The sequence below is a fragment of the Muntiacus reevesi genome, chromosome 15 (assembly GCF_963930625.1).
Source record: "Muntiacus reevesi chromosome 15, mMunRee1.1, whole genome shotgun sequence".
Lineage (NCBI taxonomy): Eukaryota > Metazoa > Chordata > Mammalia > Artiodactyla > Cervidae > Muntiacus > Muntiacus reevesi.
In genome coordinates this window covers 54,184,901-54,203,556 of record NC_089263.1, presented here as the reverse complement: position 1 = coordinate 54,203,556, position 18,656 = coordinate 54,184,901, and the positions used below count along the sequence as shown (strand labels likewise).

The 18,656-nt window shown below is 59.0% G+C and overlaps 1 protein-coding gene across 1 annotated transcript in view; it reads left to right on the top strand.

The window, feature by feature from the left end:
- Positions 1-15,931, top strand: part of ITPK1 (inositol-tetrakisphosphate 1-kinase) — a 155,389-nt gene extending 139,458 nt beyond the window's left edge. The window contains exons 8-10 of the mRNA XM_065906510.1: positions 3,614-3,681; positions 8,765-8,927; positions 13,813-15,931. Of these exons, the coding sequence (XP_065762582.1) occupies positions 3,614-3,681; positions 8,765-8,927; positions 13,813-14,162 (581 nt within the window). The 3' untranslated portion in view covers positions 14,163-15,931. The remainder of the gene's footprint in view (positions 1-3,613; positions 3,682-8,764; positions 8,928-13,812) is intronic.
- Positions 15,932-18,656: the final 2,725 nt, after the last annotated feature.

Sequence of the window (18,656 nt, the reverse complement as noted above, 5' to 3'; positions counted from 1 at the left end):
GTGGACAAACACAGGGCTGACGGAGGAGTGTTTGTTATGCTCAGGAAAGCTGAGTGACTTTCCATGTGTCCATCCCTCCTTCCCCAAAGCTGTTTCCGTGGCCACTGTCTTCAGGGCATCAGGCCATCGGCTGGCCTGGGTTTTGTCCTTTTCACACATGTGTTCTCTTAACAGATGAAAAGCACAGCGTGACCGTGGCCCTTTAAACTGGACCAGTTGAGCAGGGGGCTTTGGGTCTGTTTCCAGCCTCCTCCCATCTCTCTGGTCCATGCAGTCCTGCGTGGCAAACCCTCCAGGCTCCCCTGTCCACGCAGGGAGGTGGGGGCTCCTTGAGTGGGATTCTTTTGACCTGCGGTGATTATGAGGACACCACCTCTTCCTCCACAACTGCTGTGTTCTTTTGGTTTTCCGGTGTCCTTTTGGCTTGCACCTGTTAGCACCTCTGAAGTCAGGTGTGTCTTAATAGCCAACGTCTCGCAGTTACCTTGGCTGGAACCAAAGTTACGTTTTTATGGAGAGGATTGAGGCCAGCCTGTGCCAACCCCTGGCCCCGCCCCTGTCCCCCCCCCCCCCCCCCCGCCCCAATACAGTGGGAGAAATATTTCCATTTCTTTTCCCCTGCAGACACAGCGCCTTTGTTGTCTCTGCATCCTGGGCCTTTTTTCCCTTAGGGGTATGTACATAAAGAAGTGATACCAATGACGACATAGGGCAGGGGTCAACAGGCTTTTTTGCTGGAAAAGTCCAGAATAAGTATTTCTAGCTCCGTCATAATTAATGTTGCCTAAGAGCCCCTGCAGACAACATGTAAGTAAATGAGTGGGGCTGCGTTCCAATAAACCTTTATTTATAGTCGCAGATGGCAGGGCAAGATCTGGTGATCTTCCATCACCGAGAGCCCTGCGGGTGTAACAGAGGCCGTATTTCCCTTGAACTTGCCACGTGCCCAGCCCTGTGCCGGGGCTAGGATCCAGAGGGTACTGGATAGTCAGCCAGGTGTCCTGCCCTCGTGTGCTCAGATTCTAGTGGGAGAAACTGCACAGGGAAGTCATGAAAGGCTGAACTGTGCACAGATGAGGGGCCCCAGAGGAAGCGGGGGGTCCTGGGACACCGCTGGGTGAGGGGACCACTCAAGCAGGGCAGCCGGGGCCGGAGGTCTGGGAGGAGACGCGGACCACTGTCTGTAGCGCCGTGACATGCTGCCTGCCCCCTCCCCCAAGAAGGCATGTGAAGATGAAGCAAATGAAGCTAAGAAGGTGTGGCCACAGTTCACAGCTGCACCACAGAGTCACGGGGATATTTGGTGGCTAAACGTATGCCCTGCTCTTCCTCTTTTGAAACTGTTTTCCTCATCTGTAAATTGGGCGCAAACACACCCATATTCCTCTTATCGTCTCCCGTCTCCTGTGGGCATTCATGGTGGTTCTTCACTGGGCTCCATATGTCTTGTGGGACTAGCCCGGGAATAGAGAAGGGACGAGCTCCCCCAGTCCAGGGTGCTCCTGTGATCAAGGTGCAAGGGCCCTGCCAGGTTCATCAGCAGGGGATCTTGAAGCTGCCCAAGAAGCTGGCGCCAGGGGATGCTCCAATCCTGCCTGACCTGTCTCTGCTTCCACAACCTTCCTGGATCACCAAATGGCTGAAAGCTGCTCCCTCTCCATCTGGGCCTGCTCAAGCTGCACGTGGGGAGGGTTCTGAGCGAAGGGCAGCTCCCATCGCCCTGCTGAACAGTCCTCTGGCTGGAGCCCCCAGGTCAGAGTTAGCCAGGAGCAGAAACAAGTCCCTTTTGAAATGGGCCACACTTTGGATCTTGCCCCAAGAAGCTGCTGGGTGCCATGGTCTGTCCAGTTCAATGGGCGCTGGGTACACCCCTCTGAGCACCCAGTCCTTTCCCTTCCTTGCATAGCTAAGCATCCACATTGTTCTCTGTGGCTTCTCAGCCTTCCTGAACTTGGCTGTGTCCTTTTGCCCTGGGTGGCCTTTCTCTCCCCAGGACTGCTCTGCCACTCTGGCAATCGCCCTTGGGTCCCACTGGTTGGGTAGGAGGTGCCCCGAGCTCAGCGGGGCCAGGCTGAGCTACAGGATGAGAACGTGGGCAGTGCCTGCAGAGTCTGGAAGGCCCACCCCAGCTGCTCAAGCCCTGCTCTGACCTCTGGCCCACGGGGCTTGCTACCCGCGAAGGCTCAGTCTTCTTGCTTGTTGGCGCGCAAGAGTAGAGGTCAGTGGGGCTGCTTGGCACAAGTCCCGCAGGGTGTTTATTTTCCCCAGGCTCCTCCCCAGGACCGTCTCTCGTGCCCCCCGTCTGGACTGGCTCTGGTCGGAGCGGTAGGAGGACTGTCGGGCACACCGGGGCGGCAAGGGGCCTGCGTGCCCCGCTAGCGGGAAAGACGCCAGGTACATCTCAGCGCCTGCCTGCTTGGCCTCCGCCCGAATCACTTCCTCATGCATGATTGTTGCGGCGCTGTAACCCTGGAGCTGGCGGGGGGGGACGTTGGCGACCAGAGCAGGTGCCCCCGTGGTTCAGCCCCCAGCACACAGCGGTGCCCAGCGGGGCCCTTCCTGTCCTGAGTCTCAGGGCTGAGCAGTGTGTCCTGGGGGGCGGGAGCCACAACGCCTCCCCCAGAAGGACTAAAGCAGAGACTGCCGGGGCCACGTGGGGGCTCGTGGCCTGTGTCCTTCTCGGGGTGAGGGGGGGTGGGGTGCTAGTGTGATGAGGGTCTTTACCAGATCTCTCAATCCTGAGGCTCCTGGTTTTGTGATCCATGCATTTGCACACTTCCAAGTGCTTCCAGAGCATGTGTCTGACCAACGGACGTGCCTTTCCTCTGCGGGGCACGAATGAACAAACCGACTGCTCATCACTCTAATAATCTTGGGATTGAGATTATTAATCTGCCTCTCCATGGGACTGAGGGGGCCCGGGGGCAGTGGGAGCTGGGAGAGATGGTGTGGGAAGATGTGGAGGGTACTTCAGGCGGCTGTGCCCGTTTGCAAAGCCAGACAGAAATTATTCTCTATGCTTTCTTGGATGAATCCTACAAAAGCCCATGTTCTGATTTCCTATTTTTTTCCCCTAAATAACTGGGAAACAGCAGAACCCTTTGTGTTTTAAACATTCACGTGCCCCGTGGCAGCCTAAACGTGCCTGAAAAGGCATTCCACGGGCAGAACCAGGAGGGGTTGGGGATGCGGAATGAGGTGGCATCAGTGGACCTCTTTCCTCTGGGCCTTTGATGTTCCCATATGCAGCATTTCCCCTTTCTCACTCAGCCCCGCTTTCTGGTGCCACGTCCGTTAGGCACGCTGGACACACTCTGGGGAAGGGGCCTAGGTGTCGGGTAAACCAGGTATGAGATGAGAGTGGAGGGGAGGTAGGCGCGTCAAGCCATTCATGTTTATATGGGAAGAAAAACTGGAACAGGAGCCCTGACTCGGCGTGTGTCCCTCCACGGTGTCGGGATGGGAGGGAGCCCAGGCGGCTGCTGCCGGACCCTGGGCCCTACGGCACCACGGCCTGTGGCCGGGGTGGTGCTGCCCCCTGGTGACCGGTGGTGGAATCGCCGTCTCTGCCTGGAGCTGCTAACCCTGGCTCCTTCCCGTCTTTGCTTTTCAGACCGCGAGTCCATCTTCTTCAACAGCCACAACGTGTCGAAGCCAGAGTCGTCGTCGGTCCTGACCGCGGTATGTCCCTCCCGCCGAGCCTGGGGGTGGGGTGACGTTGGCTCCCCAGCAGGGCAGGGTGGCAGGACCTTCCCCACCAGGCCGGAGACCCCAGGGAGGGGTTCCAGAGACCGCCTCTTCCTTGCTCGCTTTGCGCCTCCGTGGCAACGGCCATCACAGCCAGGCCCGTTCACCATTCGGTTACTCAAGTGGACGGTTGTCTAACTTCTCCCACGTGAGGAAATCCCCCAGTTGTGAGGAATTTGAAGACCTGCTTTCTAAGCTGCCTTTTCCTGGTTTACTAAAAAAAACGAGGCAAGAGGCAGCACCACCTCAGTTTTCCTTTTTTCTTTCCTTGTCCACGGGAGTCCAGTAAGCGTTTGTTGAGCTCCTGCCGTGTACTTCTGCAGCTGCTGGGGTGGCTCATGGTGGGGAGTGGACTCGGGGCTGCTGTTCAGTCAGTGGGCGTCAGGCTCCATCCTCTGGCCTGAAACAGCCTTGCAGGGGTGGACAGATGTCCCTGCTTTCCCAAGGGGAGAGCCATGCTCAACCAGGTTAAATAACTTGTCTAAACCCACAGGGCTCTCACGCAGGGACAGAGATGAGAGCTGACCCCAGGTTAGTCTGATTCCAAAGCTGGGTCTTGCAGGAATTTAGGGTTTCTTACCTCCCTGGCACTCGCCGAGCAGTTAGAAATCAGCTCTGCGGCACGCCCTGCTGTTCTGCCGTGTCCCCAGAGCCCGTGGCCTCTGTTGCCCCTGCCTCTGAACCGAGCCCTCCGCCAGCTCTCCAGCTCCTGTACGCTAGAGCCCTCCCAGCCGTTCTGGGAGGGTTCGCTCATGTCCCCTCCGCAGCTGACCCCCACCTCCGGGCCTCATTCCCCTCCGTTCCAGGCTAGGGCCTGTGCTTGCCCACAACCTGCTGTCCCCCGACCCAGGCCACTGGTCCCATTTCTTTTGTTCCTGGTTCCTCTGAGGAACCAGCTGTTTGCCGAGGGTTCAACGGAGCCCAGGCACGGCAGGGACCCGGAGGAAGCTCCAGCCTCCTTTAGGATGCTGATAGATAGACGTAACCCGGGAACAAGTTCCGTGGTCAGGGATGCTTGGAGAACAACCAGATTCTAAAGAGAACCGCTCGGCACCTGGCCATGCACACTGTAAGACTGAGATAGGTATTCTGTGCGAGAGAATGTTCTGGCCTCATGAAAGCTCAGAAACCTCATGGCGTCCTCCCTGCGAGGCTCCCAGACCTTATTCAGCCAGTGACTCTCGGAGGGGGTCTGCATTCCATGACCTTAAGGAGAAGCTGTCCCTTCCGCCCACCGGCACAGTGCGGCCCTTGTCACCACTGGGCTGTTAACAGAGGCCAGAGGGTCACCATGAGGGCTGGAAGCAAAGTCGCCTTCCTGGTTTATCACCCGCCTGTGACCCAGCCCATGTCTCCATCTGCTACATGGGAAAAGTCAGCCTGGAGACATCGCAAGACCATCTCTCCATCACCCAGCTCTGCCCTTCCCCTCAGCTCATGACTGCTGTGCGGGGGTCCTCCAGGGCTGGTAACACATAAACAAGGAACAGGAAAGGCAGTCGGCCATCCCCTTTCCATTCGGGATGTCAGGCCCTCCTGCACAGACACGTCCGTTCCCAGGGGCGGGTATCCAGACAAGCCTTTAGCATCCTCCCGCCCGTGGGATCCCTCCAGTCCCCATCGTGGCCGCGTGCAGGTGCAGGGAGCCCTGCCTCCCTCCCTGGTCGGATGCCCCCGAGGGTGGACGCTGCTTCCACCTGACTGGCAGGCCCCCACACCAGGACCGGGTATTAGTTGAGTTCGACACTGAACGAGACAGCCCGGAATCAGAAGCTCCACAGCCTTCCAGCTGTGTGGCGAGTCGAGTCGTCCCTCTGAGCCTCAGTGTCCCCACCCTGCCCCTCGAATGGTCCTGGGACTCCGGGGGTCCCTAGATGAAGCACCCACAGCTGTGTCAGGCACTCAGTATGCGCTCGGTCTGTCGGTGATGGAGGGGCCCGGGGGTTCACCTCAGCACCTCCGTCGCTGCCTCTTTGCAGACAGGCAGAGGGCTACAGAAGGATGTCTGAGGTCCCTTCGCTGAGCTGAGAAAGTGCTTTTATAAATAGCAGGTCACGAGGCTTTGTGACAGAGCAGCAGCCATGGGTCCCCTTGCCGCCGGGCCGGCGCCGCGGGCCTGACTCGGGAGCTTTGTGGATCCTCACCACAGTTCCTCAGCGGCAGTGTTTTTAGTATTCCGTTTACCGAGGCGAGAAAGCAGGGCCCGGCGGGGCCCATTACAGCTCAGGGCACGCAGCGGAGACTGGGCCGTGCCGGGCGTCCCCCGGGGCTGCGGGACCAGTGGCCGAGCTGCTGAGCCCGCACCGCTGGGCGTGAGTGGGAGGCGGGCACGGGGTGGGCTCAGCGGGTGCCAAGCGGACAAGTGCCCGTCCCAGCCAGGCTGGTGCTGCCCCCCAGACAGTGGCTCCCCAAGGTGGGACGCCGAGGCAGTGGGGCCATGGGCAGGGGGGCCCTGCCTGCAAAGCCAGGGCAGATGGCTCTCACGGTAGAACATCACGGTGCCCAGGGGTGGGCTCCCTGCTCTGTGCGTGTCTGGAAGTTCCCCATCGGCCACTCGGCTTCCTGTGCCGGGGGTGAGGGCCACGTGTCCTGCGGGTGTTGCCCAGGCTCTGTCCCAGCCCGGCTGACCCCGCCTCACTTCTTTTTTCTAAATCCAGGCGAAAGGCACCTAACATACAATTGTTTGTGGGTTTTTTAAAATATTTACTTGGCTGCATCAAATCTTCATTGCAGCATGTGGAATCTAGTTCCCTGACAAGGGATCACACCTGGGCCCCCTGAAATTGGGAGCATGGAGTCTTAACCACTGGACCGCCAGGAAAGTTTTCTCTGATTAGTTATTTTAGCATGGACAATTTAGTGGTATTAAGTACATTCACAGTGTTGTACAACTACCACCTCTGTCTTGTTCCAGAGAACATTTTCATTTTGGGCATTTTCATTACCCGAAAGAGAATCCTGTACCCACTAAGCAGCCCTCCTCATTGCCCACTCCTCCTGGCCCCTGACAACTACTAATCTGCTTTTCGTCTCTATGGATTTACCTCTTCTGGACTTTTCATTTTAAGGGAATCATGCAGTAGGTGACCTACTGCGTCCAGCTTTTTTCACCTGGCCTAATATTTTCAAGGTTCCTCCAAATTGTAGCAAAGGGTGGCAGAACAGTATTCCATTGTCTGGGTAACCCATTCCGTTTATCCAGTCATCTGTTGATGGTCATTCGGGTTGTTGCTGCCTTTTGCCTGTTGTGAATAATGCAGCTGTGAACATTGGCATACAAGTTACACATCTGTGGTGGAACTGCTGGGCCACGTGATAATTCTCCATTTAACTTTTTGACCCAGCTTCTTTTTTTTATTTCTGGTGGCTCAGCCCCTGTGCTTCCCCTTTGACCCCATCCCAGCAGCCTTAGGACTCTGGTATCTACTGAGCACCACACATGAGCCCTATTCTGGCCGACTTAGGGGTGATGCGCTGCCATCCGTGCCCTAAAATGCAAATGGGGCAGCTCCAGCAGCCAGACCTGTGCTGTCTCCACTGCTTAAATGACCTTGTGACTCCTCCCAGCTGTCTCGGGTAGAGGCCTCGATGGCCCGGATTGGCAGATGAGCAGACCGAGGTGCAGAGAAGCCAAGTACTTCTCTCTAAGACCGCAGAGCTAGGAAGTCATGGTCTGGATTCAAATCCAGAGCCAACTGCTCCAGTCCTTCCCAGGGTGATGTGCTGCTTCCTTCCAGGGGCCACGCTTGAGCCCATGAAGACTTGCCTGTCCCAGGCCAGCTGTGATTAGAGCAGAACACGAGTGGTGTCACGGTGGGGTCCCGGGGCCAGCTCCCTGGCCCTGTGGAAGCATCGCCAAAAGCTGAGCTCAGACCCAGAAGCTGGGCAGGAGTGACCGAGTAGACTCTGAGGAAGTTTGCTGAGCATGGGGAGTTAGGGTGGAAACGCCAAGGTTAGCAACTTGTCTGGAAGGGGAGAATGACAAGGAGCCCTGTATCCAAACCTCCCCCCACCTAGTACCAGCCAGTAAATGAAGGCTGGTCCACGGAACCCACCGCCTCACAGCCTTGAGGCTCTGACAATGATGGGCCAGTGCGGTGATGCTGACAAAAACTCCCCCCGCTGCTCACGTCCTCCCCGACTTTTCTAGCCACTCCCAACTCTGTTCCATGGGTGATTGCCTTGCACTTTTGCTTCCACCGTGCTCTCACCTGGGTCCCTTGGCCCAGCCACTCCAGTCTTCCCCTCTTCCAGGTGCAGCTCTTAGGTGCCCTGACCCCCATGGGGTCACAGCAGACTCTTTGTCTCTTTCCTTCCTGCTAAGAACCTTGTCTTGTACAGGCTCAGTGTGTGTGTGCTAAGTCACTTCAGTCGTGTCTGACTCTTTGTGACCCCATGGACCATAGCCCACAGGCTCCTCTGTCCATGGGGATTCTCCAGGCAGGAACACTGGAGTGGATTGCCATGCCCTCCTCCAGGGGATCTTCCCGACCCAGGGATCAAACACATGTCTCTTATGTCTCCTGCATTGGCAGGCGGGTTCTTTACCACAAGTGCCACCTGGGAAGCCCATGGCTTTTGCAGGTTAAATAAGTGAAGTCGCTCAGTCGTGTCCAACTCTTTGCGACCCCATGGACTGTAGCCCACCAGGCTCCTCAGTCCATGGGATTTTCCATGGGCTAAATACCTGGGTCCAAATGCAACCCTAAGCTCTGTGGCTGTGAATCAGCCCTGACCCTGAGCGTCAGCGCCTCTCTGTGTAAAATGCTGATAATGATGCTCACTTCCCCGCTGGGCATGAGGACTAGAGGTCACAGATGCCATGCCTGTCCAACCCGTGGCAGGACTTTGAAATGGTCATCCTTGGGCTGATCCTAGAGGGTCTGTCCTGCCTGTTGCCTGGAGGTAAGAGCCGGCCTCGTGGCACTGCAGTGGGGGTCTCTATGGTTTAGTATCGCGTCTCTCTGCCCGAGGTCTGACTTCCATGTGTCTGTGTGTCGTGTATGTGTGTTGGCAGCTGGACAAGATCGAGGGTGTGTTCGAGCGGCCGAGCGACGAGGTCATCCGGGAGCTGTCCCGGGCCCTGCGGCAGGCGCTGGGCGTGTCTCTCTTCGGGATCGACATCATCATCAACAACCAGACAGGGCAGCATGCTGTCATCGACATCAACGCCTTCCCCGGTGAGCGGTGGGGCCGGGGGCTGCCTTCGCCTGCCTGGAGGCTGGTGGCCATGGGTGGGTGACGGGGCAGGAGAGCCGGCCTGACCACTCCATTCCTCACTGTCTGGGGCCTGGGGTCAGAACAGCGCCCGCTAAGCCTTTGCCCACCTGCCAGCAGATATTCAGAGCTCACAGTGGGCCCGCTCCTGAACGTGTGTCCTTTACCCTGCTTCTCCTGACCCAAAGAGTCGGATGCGACTGAGCGACTGAACTCTCCTGACCCTGTGCCATCAGCAGTAGCCTTTCTTGGCCTAATCTCAGCTGACCTTTCGGGCCCTTGTAGATTTACTTAAAGAGCGGAGAGGATTCTGGAGGGAATACAAAGCCCAGTTTCCATGAAAGGAGGGAGGGAGAAACTGTCCCAGGTCACACTGCCGGGTGGTGGCAAGGCCTTGCTCCTTCCCCGCCCTGAGCCACCGTGTGGGGGACACACTCAGATCTGGCCGGCTGGGGGGCCTGCTCCATGCTGTCTGCTGCAGCCCTAAGGCGGGAAGCATGTGCCAGGCCCTCTGGGCCTGCTGGCATGACCAGGCTCTGCCCAGCATCCCCACTCAGCGATGGCTCTGTAGGAGACATCACAGAGACCCCTCTGTGGGGACTGTTAGCCACAGTGATGACTGTGGGGTGGGGGGCAGTCCTGGGCTGGGCTTCTTCACCGAGACGTGTGCTGAGGCTGGGCGGCTCCCTGTCCCCACAGCAGGTCAGGGACAGAGTGACACTTGGCACCCCCCGGCCCGGAGCAGCTTGGGCAGGTACTTCTCAGCGGTCATCCCTGTCTCGAGACCTCGGCTCTCACCTCTGTCAAGCACCCGCCCTGGAGGTAGAGCAGCAGCCCTGCTCAGTGGCCAAGAAGACAGGAAGCCATTCCTGAGTGTGAGAGCCTGGCTTGCTGGAGGAGACTGCTCCCCTGGGTTTGCTGGGGCCGAGAGCCCCCGTGCGTGGGGAGTGCTCACGGGCCACCAGGCTGGGTGCTTGATGTGTGTCCCCCACATGGAGGGCACGCGGGTCGGGCCCAGCCAGCCCCGCAGTTTACAGCCAGGGAAGCCCGGGCTCGGAGGAGGCCCCTGGCTCCCTCAGCCACGCGGTTTATCCGGGGCCCGCTGCGTGTCCCAGCTGCTGCAGACACTGGGGCGGCGTGCGCACGGCGCCTGGGGTCCTGCCCTCGGAGGACAGGGGCTCCTCTGGGAAGCAGGCATGGGGGCAGGGCCTGGCAGGGAGGGAGGGAGCCACGCAAGGGCCTGCAGAGGGGCCCTGTGGCCCGAGGCTTCCTGTGCAGTGGGGAGGCCAGAGGCCAGAGGGGAGCCCAGCACATGGCCTTTCTCTCCGAGCAAGATGGGGCGGCCATCTGAGGGCTGTGTGTGTGATCGGAAGTTGAGACCCTGTGGGACAGTGGCCTGTTTCTCGGTAGTCACCCTCGGCGCAGCCTGGAGGGAGAGGTAGGTTTCTGATGGATGCGGGTGACGGAATGAGAGATCATGAGGGAAGTGGGGCTGCGTCAGGGCAACAATTACAACAAATCAGAGGATCTAAACCAGGGACGAGATGGAGGCGATGAAGGCAAGAAGGTCGCCGGTTAACGGACTCGGGGAGCAGGGCAAGGCAGCACTGGGCTGTTGGGGTGGAGGTTCTAGAAGGAGGGAGAGAAGAACTCACAAACCACTGAGCTGTGGGTCTGTGCTGCATCCTGAGTCTGTCCACCCCGCCGGGACCTGTGCGACTCGGGCCGGCCGTCCCGGGTGTTCAGAGGAGGGACTGTGACAGTGAACCAGCATGGACAGAGGAAGCCATGAGCCCGCCCCACCCCCCACCCAGCCCCCCAACGGGCCAGGCCCGAGTGACAAGGCTGAGCCCCCCAGAGATTGTGCAAGGGCGCCTGGCCCACACAAGGAAGGCTCCGGGGAGGGCGTGCAGCCCAGGGCCCCAGGGAGGCGGTGTCCAGGAGACAGCCGCCTGGGGCCCGGCTCTCTACCGGCTCGATTTATGAGCCTGGATCTAGGGTGCCCGTTGGTCTGGAGCCCTTCACCCTGTGCCTCAGATCGTGGGTGTCCAGCAGCGCCCCCGCCAGCCAGCCCGCATGCTGGGCAGTCGTGCCCAGCCTGCCTGGGGACCTTTGTCCCCAGCGCCTCATCTCATCCTCACAGCCACACAACGGGCAGAGGACTGTTGGGATCTCCATTTACTGACATGCATGGAGCCAGGGGGCTGGGCGCCACATCCAAGGTCACGTCCCAGTAGCAGGGCTGGGTCTGGGGGCCTGACCTGAGGTTTCGTGCTTTCTCCGCTTGAGTCATGGGTGTAAATCCCGACTCTGCCCCCTGACAAGACAAGCCTCCTGCCCAGGCAACCTCAGTGTTCACTTGTGTGCAGTGGGAAGAACACTCCCCTCCTCGCAGGGGAGATGATGTGTGCATAGCACCCAGCCCCACAGAGCTCTTCACTTCACTTCACTTCACTTCACAGAGCACTTCACTTCACAGAGCACTTCACTTCACACACCCTCCCCAGGCTGCGTGGGGCCGTGCACCAGGCCTCGTCTGGGGACGGCAGAGCCATTGCTGAGGGAACAGCTGATGGTCCCTGGCGGCCCATCAGCGGGTCTCAGCTCTCCTCCCTGCTTGCATCCCGACCCTGGAAACCCAGCAGCATACCTGCTGATGGCCCCTGTGGGGCTACGGGCTACCCTGCCGATCACCCCAGTCCCAGGGCCGAGGAAGCCGCCAGGGCTAGGGTGGAGCACCCAGCACCACGTGTGTTCAAGGCACAAATGGCACCAAAGGGCCTGTCAGGTCCCAGCGCTGCGTGTTGTCCTCACCTATTGTTGTTCAGTCGCTCAGTCGTGTCCGACTCTTTGTGACCCCATGGACTGCAGCACGCCAGTCTTCCCTGTCCATCACCAACTCCCGGAGCTTGCTCAAACTCACATCCATCAAGTTGGTGATGTCATCCAACCACCTCATTCTCTGTCACCCCCTTCTCCTCCCACATTCAATCTTTCCTAGCATCAGGGTCTTTTCCAATGAGTTGGCTCTTTGCATCAGGTGGCAAAGTACTGGAGCTTCAGCTTCAGCATCAGTCCCTCTGATGAATATCCCCATCTGTAGAATGGGGCTAACCCTCGGGCCCCACTCCCCAGGACATACCCTTCCCAGGATGCCACGAGGGAGGATTGTGAAGCACGTAGCCAGGGGCAGCACTTAGCCTGGATGAACCCCAGCCGTGGACACTGTCATCCCACTCACCTTCCACCTGCTGATGGCACGTATCCACCTGCTGATGGCTCTTGGGTGTTTGGGCCTGGTTACTTAACTCTGTGCCTCCATTTCCTCATCTGTAAAATGGGGACAGAGGGTTGTGATGATTAAGTGAGAACATGTCGAGCAGGGCAAGTATGGTGCATGCCAGCTATCTTGCCCACTCTTGTTTTTACTCTGGGCACCTCCGCTTGTCCGTCTCAGCCTCAGGCTCCCTCAAAACCACAAAAACAGCAAACCATTGTTTGCTGAACACAAAGAGCGTGGACAGGGAGGCATTCCCATCCGACCGGCCCCTGGGCAGCCTTTTCTGTATGCGATAGTGCACCTGCCCGTGTCTGAACCTTCATTCCCACCGCTGCTTGTGCCGATGGCCATGAAGACCATCCCGGAGGCCGTGCGAGGGAGGGGTCAGTCCCTCTCAGCACCAGGCCTGGTGTCAGCGATGGGGTCACATCCGGGGTGGTCTCTGCAGCCCCTCCCGATGCAGGCACACCATCCCTTTTGGGGACATGCTTCCTGTCCCGATCATTGTTCTTGCAGCTGTGTGCCTGGTTCACATCCGTGTGAATTGATTCGGGCAGGCAGGGGGTGGGGCACCCACCCCTCGTTGAATTTCTTTTGAAGCCGTTTTCAAAAGTCAGCAAAATCCTCACCCTAGATCTGAAACTTGCTCTGTGGGAGGCTCCGAGGACTGTTTGCTGACAGTCACAATCGAGTCTGTGATGGGAAACGCAGGCCCCCGGCGGTTTCTGTTCAGGAGACCCAGGCCTGCGTGTGAGGGAGGCGGCGTCCGTGCGATGGCCTTGCCCGGGCTGCCCCGTCTCTGTCCTCGGCTTTGCAGGCCAGGACGCAGCCCTGGGGGCCTCCTTGCAGGTGCTTGGGGGAGGGGAAGTGGAACAGACTCAGTTCCAGGAGCAGATGCTGTTGATCAGGGCTCACTCATGTTCCAGCCCCTCCTGGCCCTGCCCGCAGGAGCCCCCAAACCCAAATCTTCTGTTTACACACGAGGAAGCTGGGGCCAGGCCACGTGGAGACGAGAGGCGTTTGATTCAGACCTGGAGGCGTGGGCCTTCGGTCCCGCCCCCTGAGCCACATCCCCACACAAGGGCATCAAACCACAGTGCTCTGTCACGCAGTCGTGTCTGACTCTTTTGCGACCCCGTGGACTGTAGCCCACCAGGGTCCTCTGTCCATGGGATTTCCCAGACAACAATACCGGAACGGGTTGCCATTTCCTTCTCCAGGGGATCTTCCCAACCCAGGGATCGAACTCACGTGTCTTATGTCTTCTGCATTGGCACTTGGATCCTTGACCACATGTGCCATCTGGGAAGCCCACCAAACCACGTGGGGAGGGTCATCAAATGAGACCCTGAAGCTGTGCCCAAGAGGGACAAGGGTGCAGGGCCCTTTCTCATCAGCCTCCTCTCTCTAGATGCTCATACCCCGGGGGTACAGCCAGAATTCAAGGACTGGTCCTTGGGGCCACACACACTTGGCGTCTGGGCTGTGTGTGCTCCACCAGCTGCCCCTGAGCGCCCCACTCACCCACCCACCCGGCTAAGCCTGCCGTCTGTTTCTCCCATCCGCAGGCTACGAGGGTGTGAGTGAGTTCTTCACCGACCTCCTGAACCACATCGCCAGCGTGCTGCAGGGCCAGAGCGCGGGCGCGGCGGGCACGGGGGACGTGGCCCCACTGAGGCACAGCAGGCTCCTGGCGGAGCAGGCGGGCGGCCTGGCGGCCGAGCGGACGTGCAGCGCCAGCCCCGGCTGCTGCAGCAGCATGATGGGCCAGGAGCCGCCCTGGACGCCCGAGGCTGACGTGGGCGCCGGCAGCACCGCCAAGCTGCTGCACCAGAGACTCGGCTGTACCGCCGCCGTGTCGCCCAGCTTCCAGCAGCACTGCGTGGCCTCGCTGGCCACTAAGGCCTCCTCCCAGTAGCCTCGGAGCCCGGGACCCAGAGAGACGGCGTGGGCCGCAGAGTGCGGCCGCTGGGCGAGCAGCTCCCGACGACGGTGACGCTACTACTAAGGATTCCCAACGATCTGATTCTTCTTCTACTTCTTTTTTTTCCTTAATTTTTAACCTGATTTTCTGATGTCATGATCTAAATGAGGGGTGGGGGTGGGGATGGAAAGCAACCCCAAGTAGTCCAACCTCGCGGCAAAGGGATGATCCCGCCTGGTTCCTGCTGTGCAGATGTCTTCACCAAGTTTACACACGCTTGTGTTTTCAACACTAGGTCTGAATGTGAGGTGGGGCGTGCGTGCGTGTGTGTGTGTGTGTGTGTGTGTGTGTGCGTGTGGGTGAGTGCCTGGGTACGCCCACATCTGTCCTTCTCGATGGCTGCTGTGGGCTGGTCCTCAGGGACCCTGGAGCAGGCCGTCCCGGGTCAGGTCGTCGGTGGCTGAGCAGAGCGAGTAAACGGTTCCCCGTCTCTTCCCTCCCGGCCCCTGCACACTGGCCCGGCCCGTTTCTCTTACCGATGGCCTCAAGCCCCATCAGGTGTGCAGCTGCCCCTCCCAAAAGCGTGACCCCAAGGAAACCAGAGGCCTCAGCTTCCCTTTCCTTGGGGAAGTCCATGCAGCAGGTCTGAGCTGTGATCCACCTGCTGCCGCTCATGAAAGCCAAGGAGGAGCACGCTTCTCCGGGAAGGCCACAGCCCCAGGCTGGCTGCCTCTCTCCATGTCCCACTCCCTGGAGTCCACTGGGCCCGTCAACACATGTCCTGTGCAGCCGTGCAAAGGGTCCGCCCTTCCCTGACCAGGGGCCGCTGCTCCCCGGACCTGGGAGGAGGCTGCCCGGCCGAGAGCCTCTGGGCTGATCCTGCCTGTGCCAAGGATTTGTGCTGTGACTTTGGGCAAATCATTCCGAGAGTCGCTGGGCACTCACGACCAGAGAACTCAAGGGCAGGCTCAACGCCCTACCCCTGCGACGCAGCCTGTCCTTCTGTGAAGTCCACCCAGATGAGCCTCCCCTTGGCACCCAGGCGATCGGTGGGGGTCCTCTTCCCAGGCCGGACAAGGCTGCCAGTTGTTCCACGCCTGCCTGGAAGTCCTGATCCATACCCCTCCCGTGTTCACTGCCCACCCCCAGCACTGAGCCAGCCAGGGGCGAGCAGGCTGCAGCCCCAGAGGTGAGAAAACGTTCCCTGCTTCTCCCGTCCGAGCCCCCAACCCCTGATGGCAGCAGACCAACCGACCACCGGCTAATCAGTCCAGGCGGGCAGGCAGCCCCCTTGGCAGAGAAGGGGACCAGTGAGGGGCTTGGTCAGTCCTCTGTCAGTGTGACCACCCGGTGGGAAACAGCAGACCCCCTGAAGCATAAGCGTGTGTCTTCAGATATCAGGCACTCAGAGGGAGGGGAACAGGCCTCTGGGCCATCGTGCGAGGTCCAGGGAGGGTGCCACGAAAGAAGCTGCTGAGCCGGGCGTTCGGAGGCACCTTCAGGCCTGGTCAGCAGGGACACGAGGGTCTCCTGCCTCTAGGAGAGGAAGGGCTGGGGTGAGGGGCGCTGCCCTCCGAACTGGCCGGCTTGTCCTAGAAACCAAGGGCCCGCCGACAACCGTGTTTACACGACTTGAGTGTTGAACCCCGATTATAATGTCTACGTCGCCTTTCCTCGTCTGACCCCCAAGCTCCAGGGGAAGCAGGAAAGCGTGGCCGGCCTCTTGCACTGCTTTGTCTCCAAAATAAACTACTGAAATCAAACTGCATTTCACACGTGTTTACAAAACGTTGCTGAACTTTTCTGTCCTGCCGTCTTTTAATAAAACAGCTTTACCTTTTGGAATAAAATCCCAGTCCTGATCGCCTTAGGACAGGTCAGGAGTGCAGGGTGACTCCCGCGCCTGGTGGGGCCCCTGGTCATGTCATGTCCAGATTAATTGATGCCTCCCCCGCGGGGTCTCACATGTTAGCATCCAGGGCCCAGATATTGAGGAACTTTCCCAGTGTCGTGGCACTTTCCACCAGCCTCGATGCGGGTGGCCAGCAGGGTGACTGCCTCTCCCAGGAGTGGAAACCAAGGATGAGGGTCGGCTTCATAAAGGCCCAGGAACTGCACAGCAGTGGGGAAGGGACTGGTCCACTCGAGAGCGTGTGTGGGCCTCTCCCCAGCTGGTGAACCCCATCTAACAAAGAGTAGCTGACCCTGCAGGGGTGAAGGAAGCTGTGTCAGGGAGTGTAGACAAGGCTGTGGGCAGCATGAGGCATCACCAAGCGACCCCCCCTTCAGTGTTACTGGACGCACTGACCGGGTCCCAGGACACACGCCAGGAAGTTGGTCTCCCCCTAGGCCTCAGTGTCCCTGGCCTTGGGGCATCCTGCCAGGGGAAGACAGACCTGCCTGGAATGCTCTCTGCCTTTGCAGCCTTTTCTTCACTAGGGCTTGGTGCTGCCACCTCTGATCAGTCTCAGAACCTTCGAGGGCCCATGGGGAGGGACTGCTCTGGTGAGCAGCTGGTAAACTGCTGGTAAACTGGGGGTCGGGGGCAGGAGTGTTGGGACTCCTTCCCCAGCTTCTGTTGGCTAGTTGGTGGGCTTGTTGGGGCCTTGGCCCTGTGGCATCTCTGGCTGTGGTCCATGGCTGGGGCTGCTGAAGGCCCTCTTGACTCAAACGGCTCCGGGAGCAAGTGCAGGACCATGTTTTGCCTGAGGCCTCGGGTCGGTTCAGAGGGTCCCTTGCAAGGTCTCTGCCCTGCGCAGCCTGGAGCAGTGGCCACAGGCCGAGTTCTACTTGCAGGTTACAGCGTAATGTGGTTTGACACGCACTCAAGCCCCGACTGAGTGTGGGTGCTGGATGTCTGTCTTCCCCAAGAGAGCCTGGTGGCACAAGTTGCCATTGGCATGAAGGTGTCTGAGTTTGCGGGGGGTGGGGGGTGAGTAGGGTTGGGCGAGAGGTTCCTCAGCATCACCCGCAGGAGGCAGACACAGTCGGAGGTCCCAAGGAGTGTGTTCTTCAGTCACTCGGTCATGTCCAACTCTGTGATCCCATAGACTGCAGCATGCCAGACTCCCCTGTCCTTCACCATCTCCCGGAGCTGGCTCAAACTCTCATGTCCATCGACTTAGTGATGCCATCCAACCATCTCATCCTCCGTTGTCCCTTCTGCTCCTGCTTTCAATCTTTCCCAGCATCAGGGTCTTTTCCAAGGAGTTAGTTCTTCGCATCAGATGGCCAAAGTACTTGGAACTTTCTTTAGCTTCAGCATCAGTCCTTCCAATGAATATGCAGGACTGATCTCCTTTAGGATGGACTGGTTGGATCTCCGTGCAGTCCAAGGGACTCTCAAGAGTCTTCTCCAACACCACAGTTCAAAAGCATCAGTTCTGCGCTCAGCCTTCTCTATGGTCCAACTCACATCCATACATAACTACGGGAAAAAACCATAGCTTTGACTATACAGACCTCTGTTGGCAAAGTAATGCCTCTGCTTTTTAATATGCTGTCTAGGTTTGTCTCCTGAGGAGTTATGTGGGGGTATTGTTTAAGTTAATCCCATCAGTGAGGGAGAAAACAACCTTGAGAGAGGATTCTTCTCTATCCAGAGGACTGCCAAATACGGTTTATGGCAGATTGAAGGATCCTGGCAGGAAGCTGTAGTTTTCAAGCCAGCTGGGAAGAGCAGCTGTTGTCTGCCAGGCGGCCCCTCTGAGACCAAGGGAGACTGTATGCATTGTCCTTGCGAGGGGGACTGGGCCTTGGCTCAGGGAATCACATTGTCCACAGAGAACCCACTGAATGGCTCCTCTGATATCCTCGGGGTTTGCATCTGCCCTCTCCTCTCGCCCTAGAGACTGATCCTTCACCCAGTGGGACCCCCGATAGCTCCTCTCCCTTCCTGGGCCACGGCTCAAGGGCCCCCGTGCTCCAGAGATCCCCAGCAGAGTGTCCTGAAGGAACACATCCCCTGAACGTGGCTTACCACGAGACAGAGGAGTGCACCCAGCATTGAAGGTTCCGGGCATCTACCTTCTCTGGGAGCCTGGCCACGCCCTCGAGGCCTGGCCACACCCTCAGGAAGCCTGGCCACGCCCCCTGGGGCCTGGCCACGCCCTGTGCTGTAGGCATAGTCCTACCGTCGCCAGAGCCTGAGTCTGAAATGCTGCAGCAGAGGCCTTCAGACAGGTGGTTCTCCCGTTGGTCGTTGGTGGTACCTTCTGCGACACAGGCTCGGTGCCCCTGCCTCGGAATGGCCCTCCCCCGACACGCTGTTCACTGGAGAGCTGCCTGTTGGCGTGGAAGCTCCAGGCCCTCTTCCTTCTGGTTCCCACCACCAGGTCCCATCCAAGGCCACCTGGGGCCTTTTCCGGAAATGGTTGCATTTTTGCTCTACATCCAGTTGTCCACAATCTGGTGACTTGGAAGGGACTGTCTCCTTCCCACAGCCGAACCCACCTCGGCTTCCGGTGTGGATCCCAGTCCTCTGCAGCA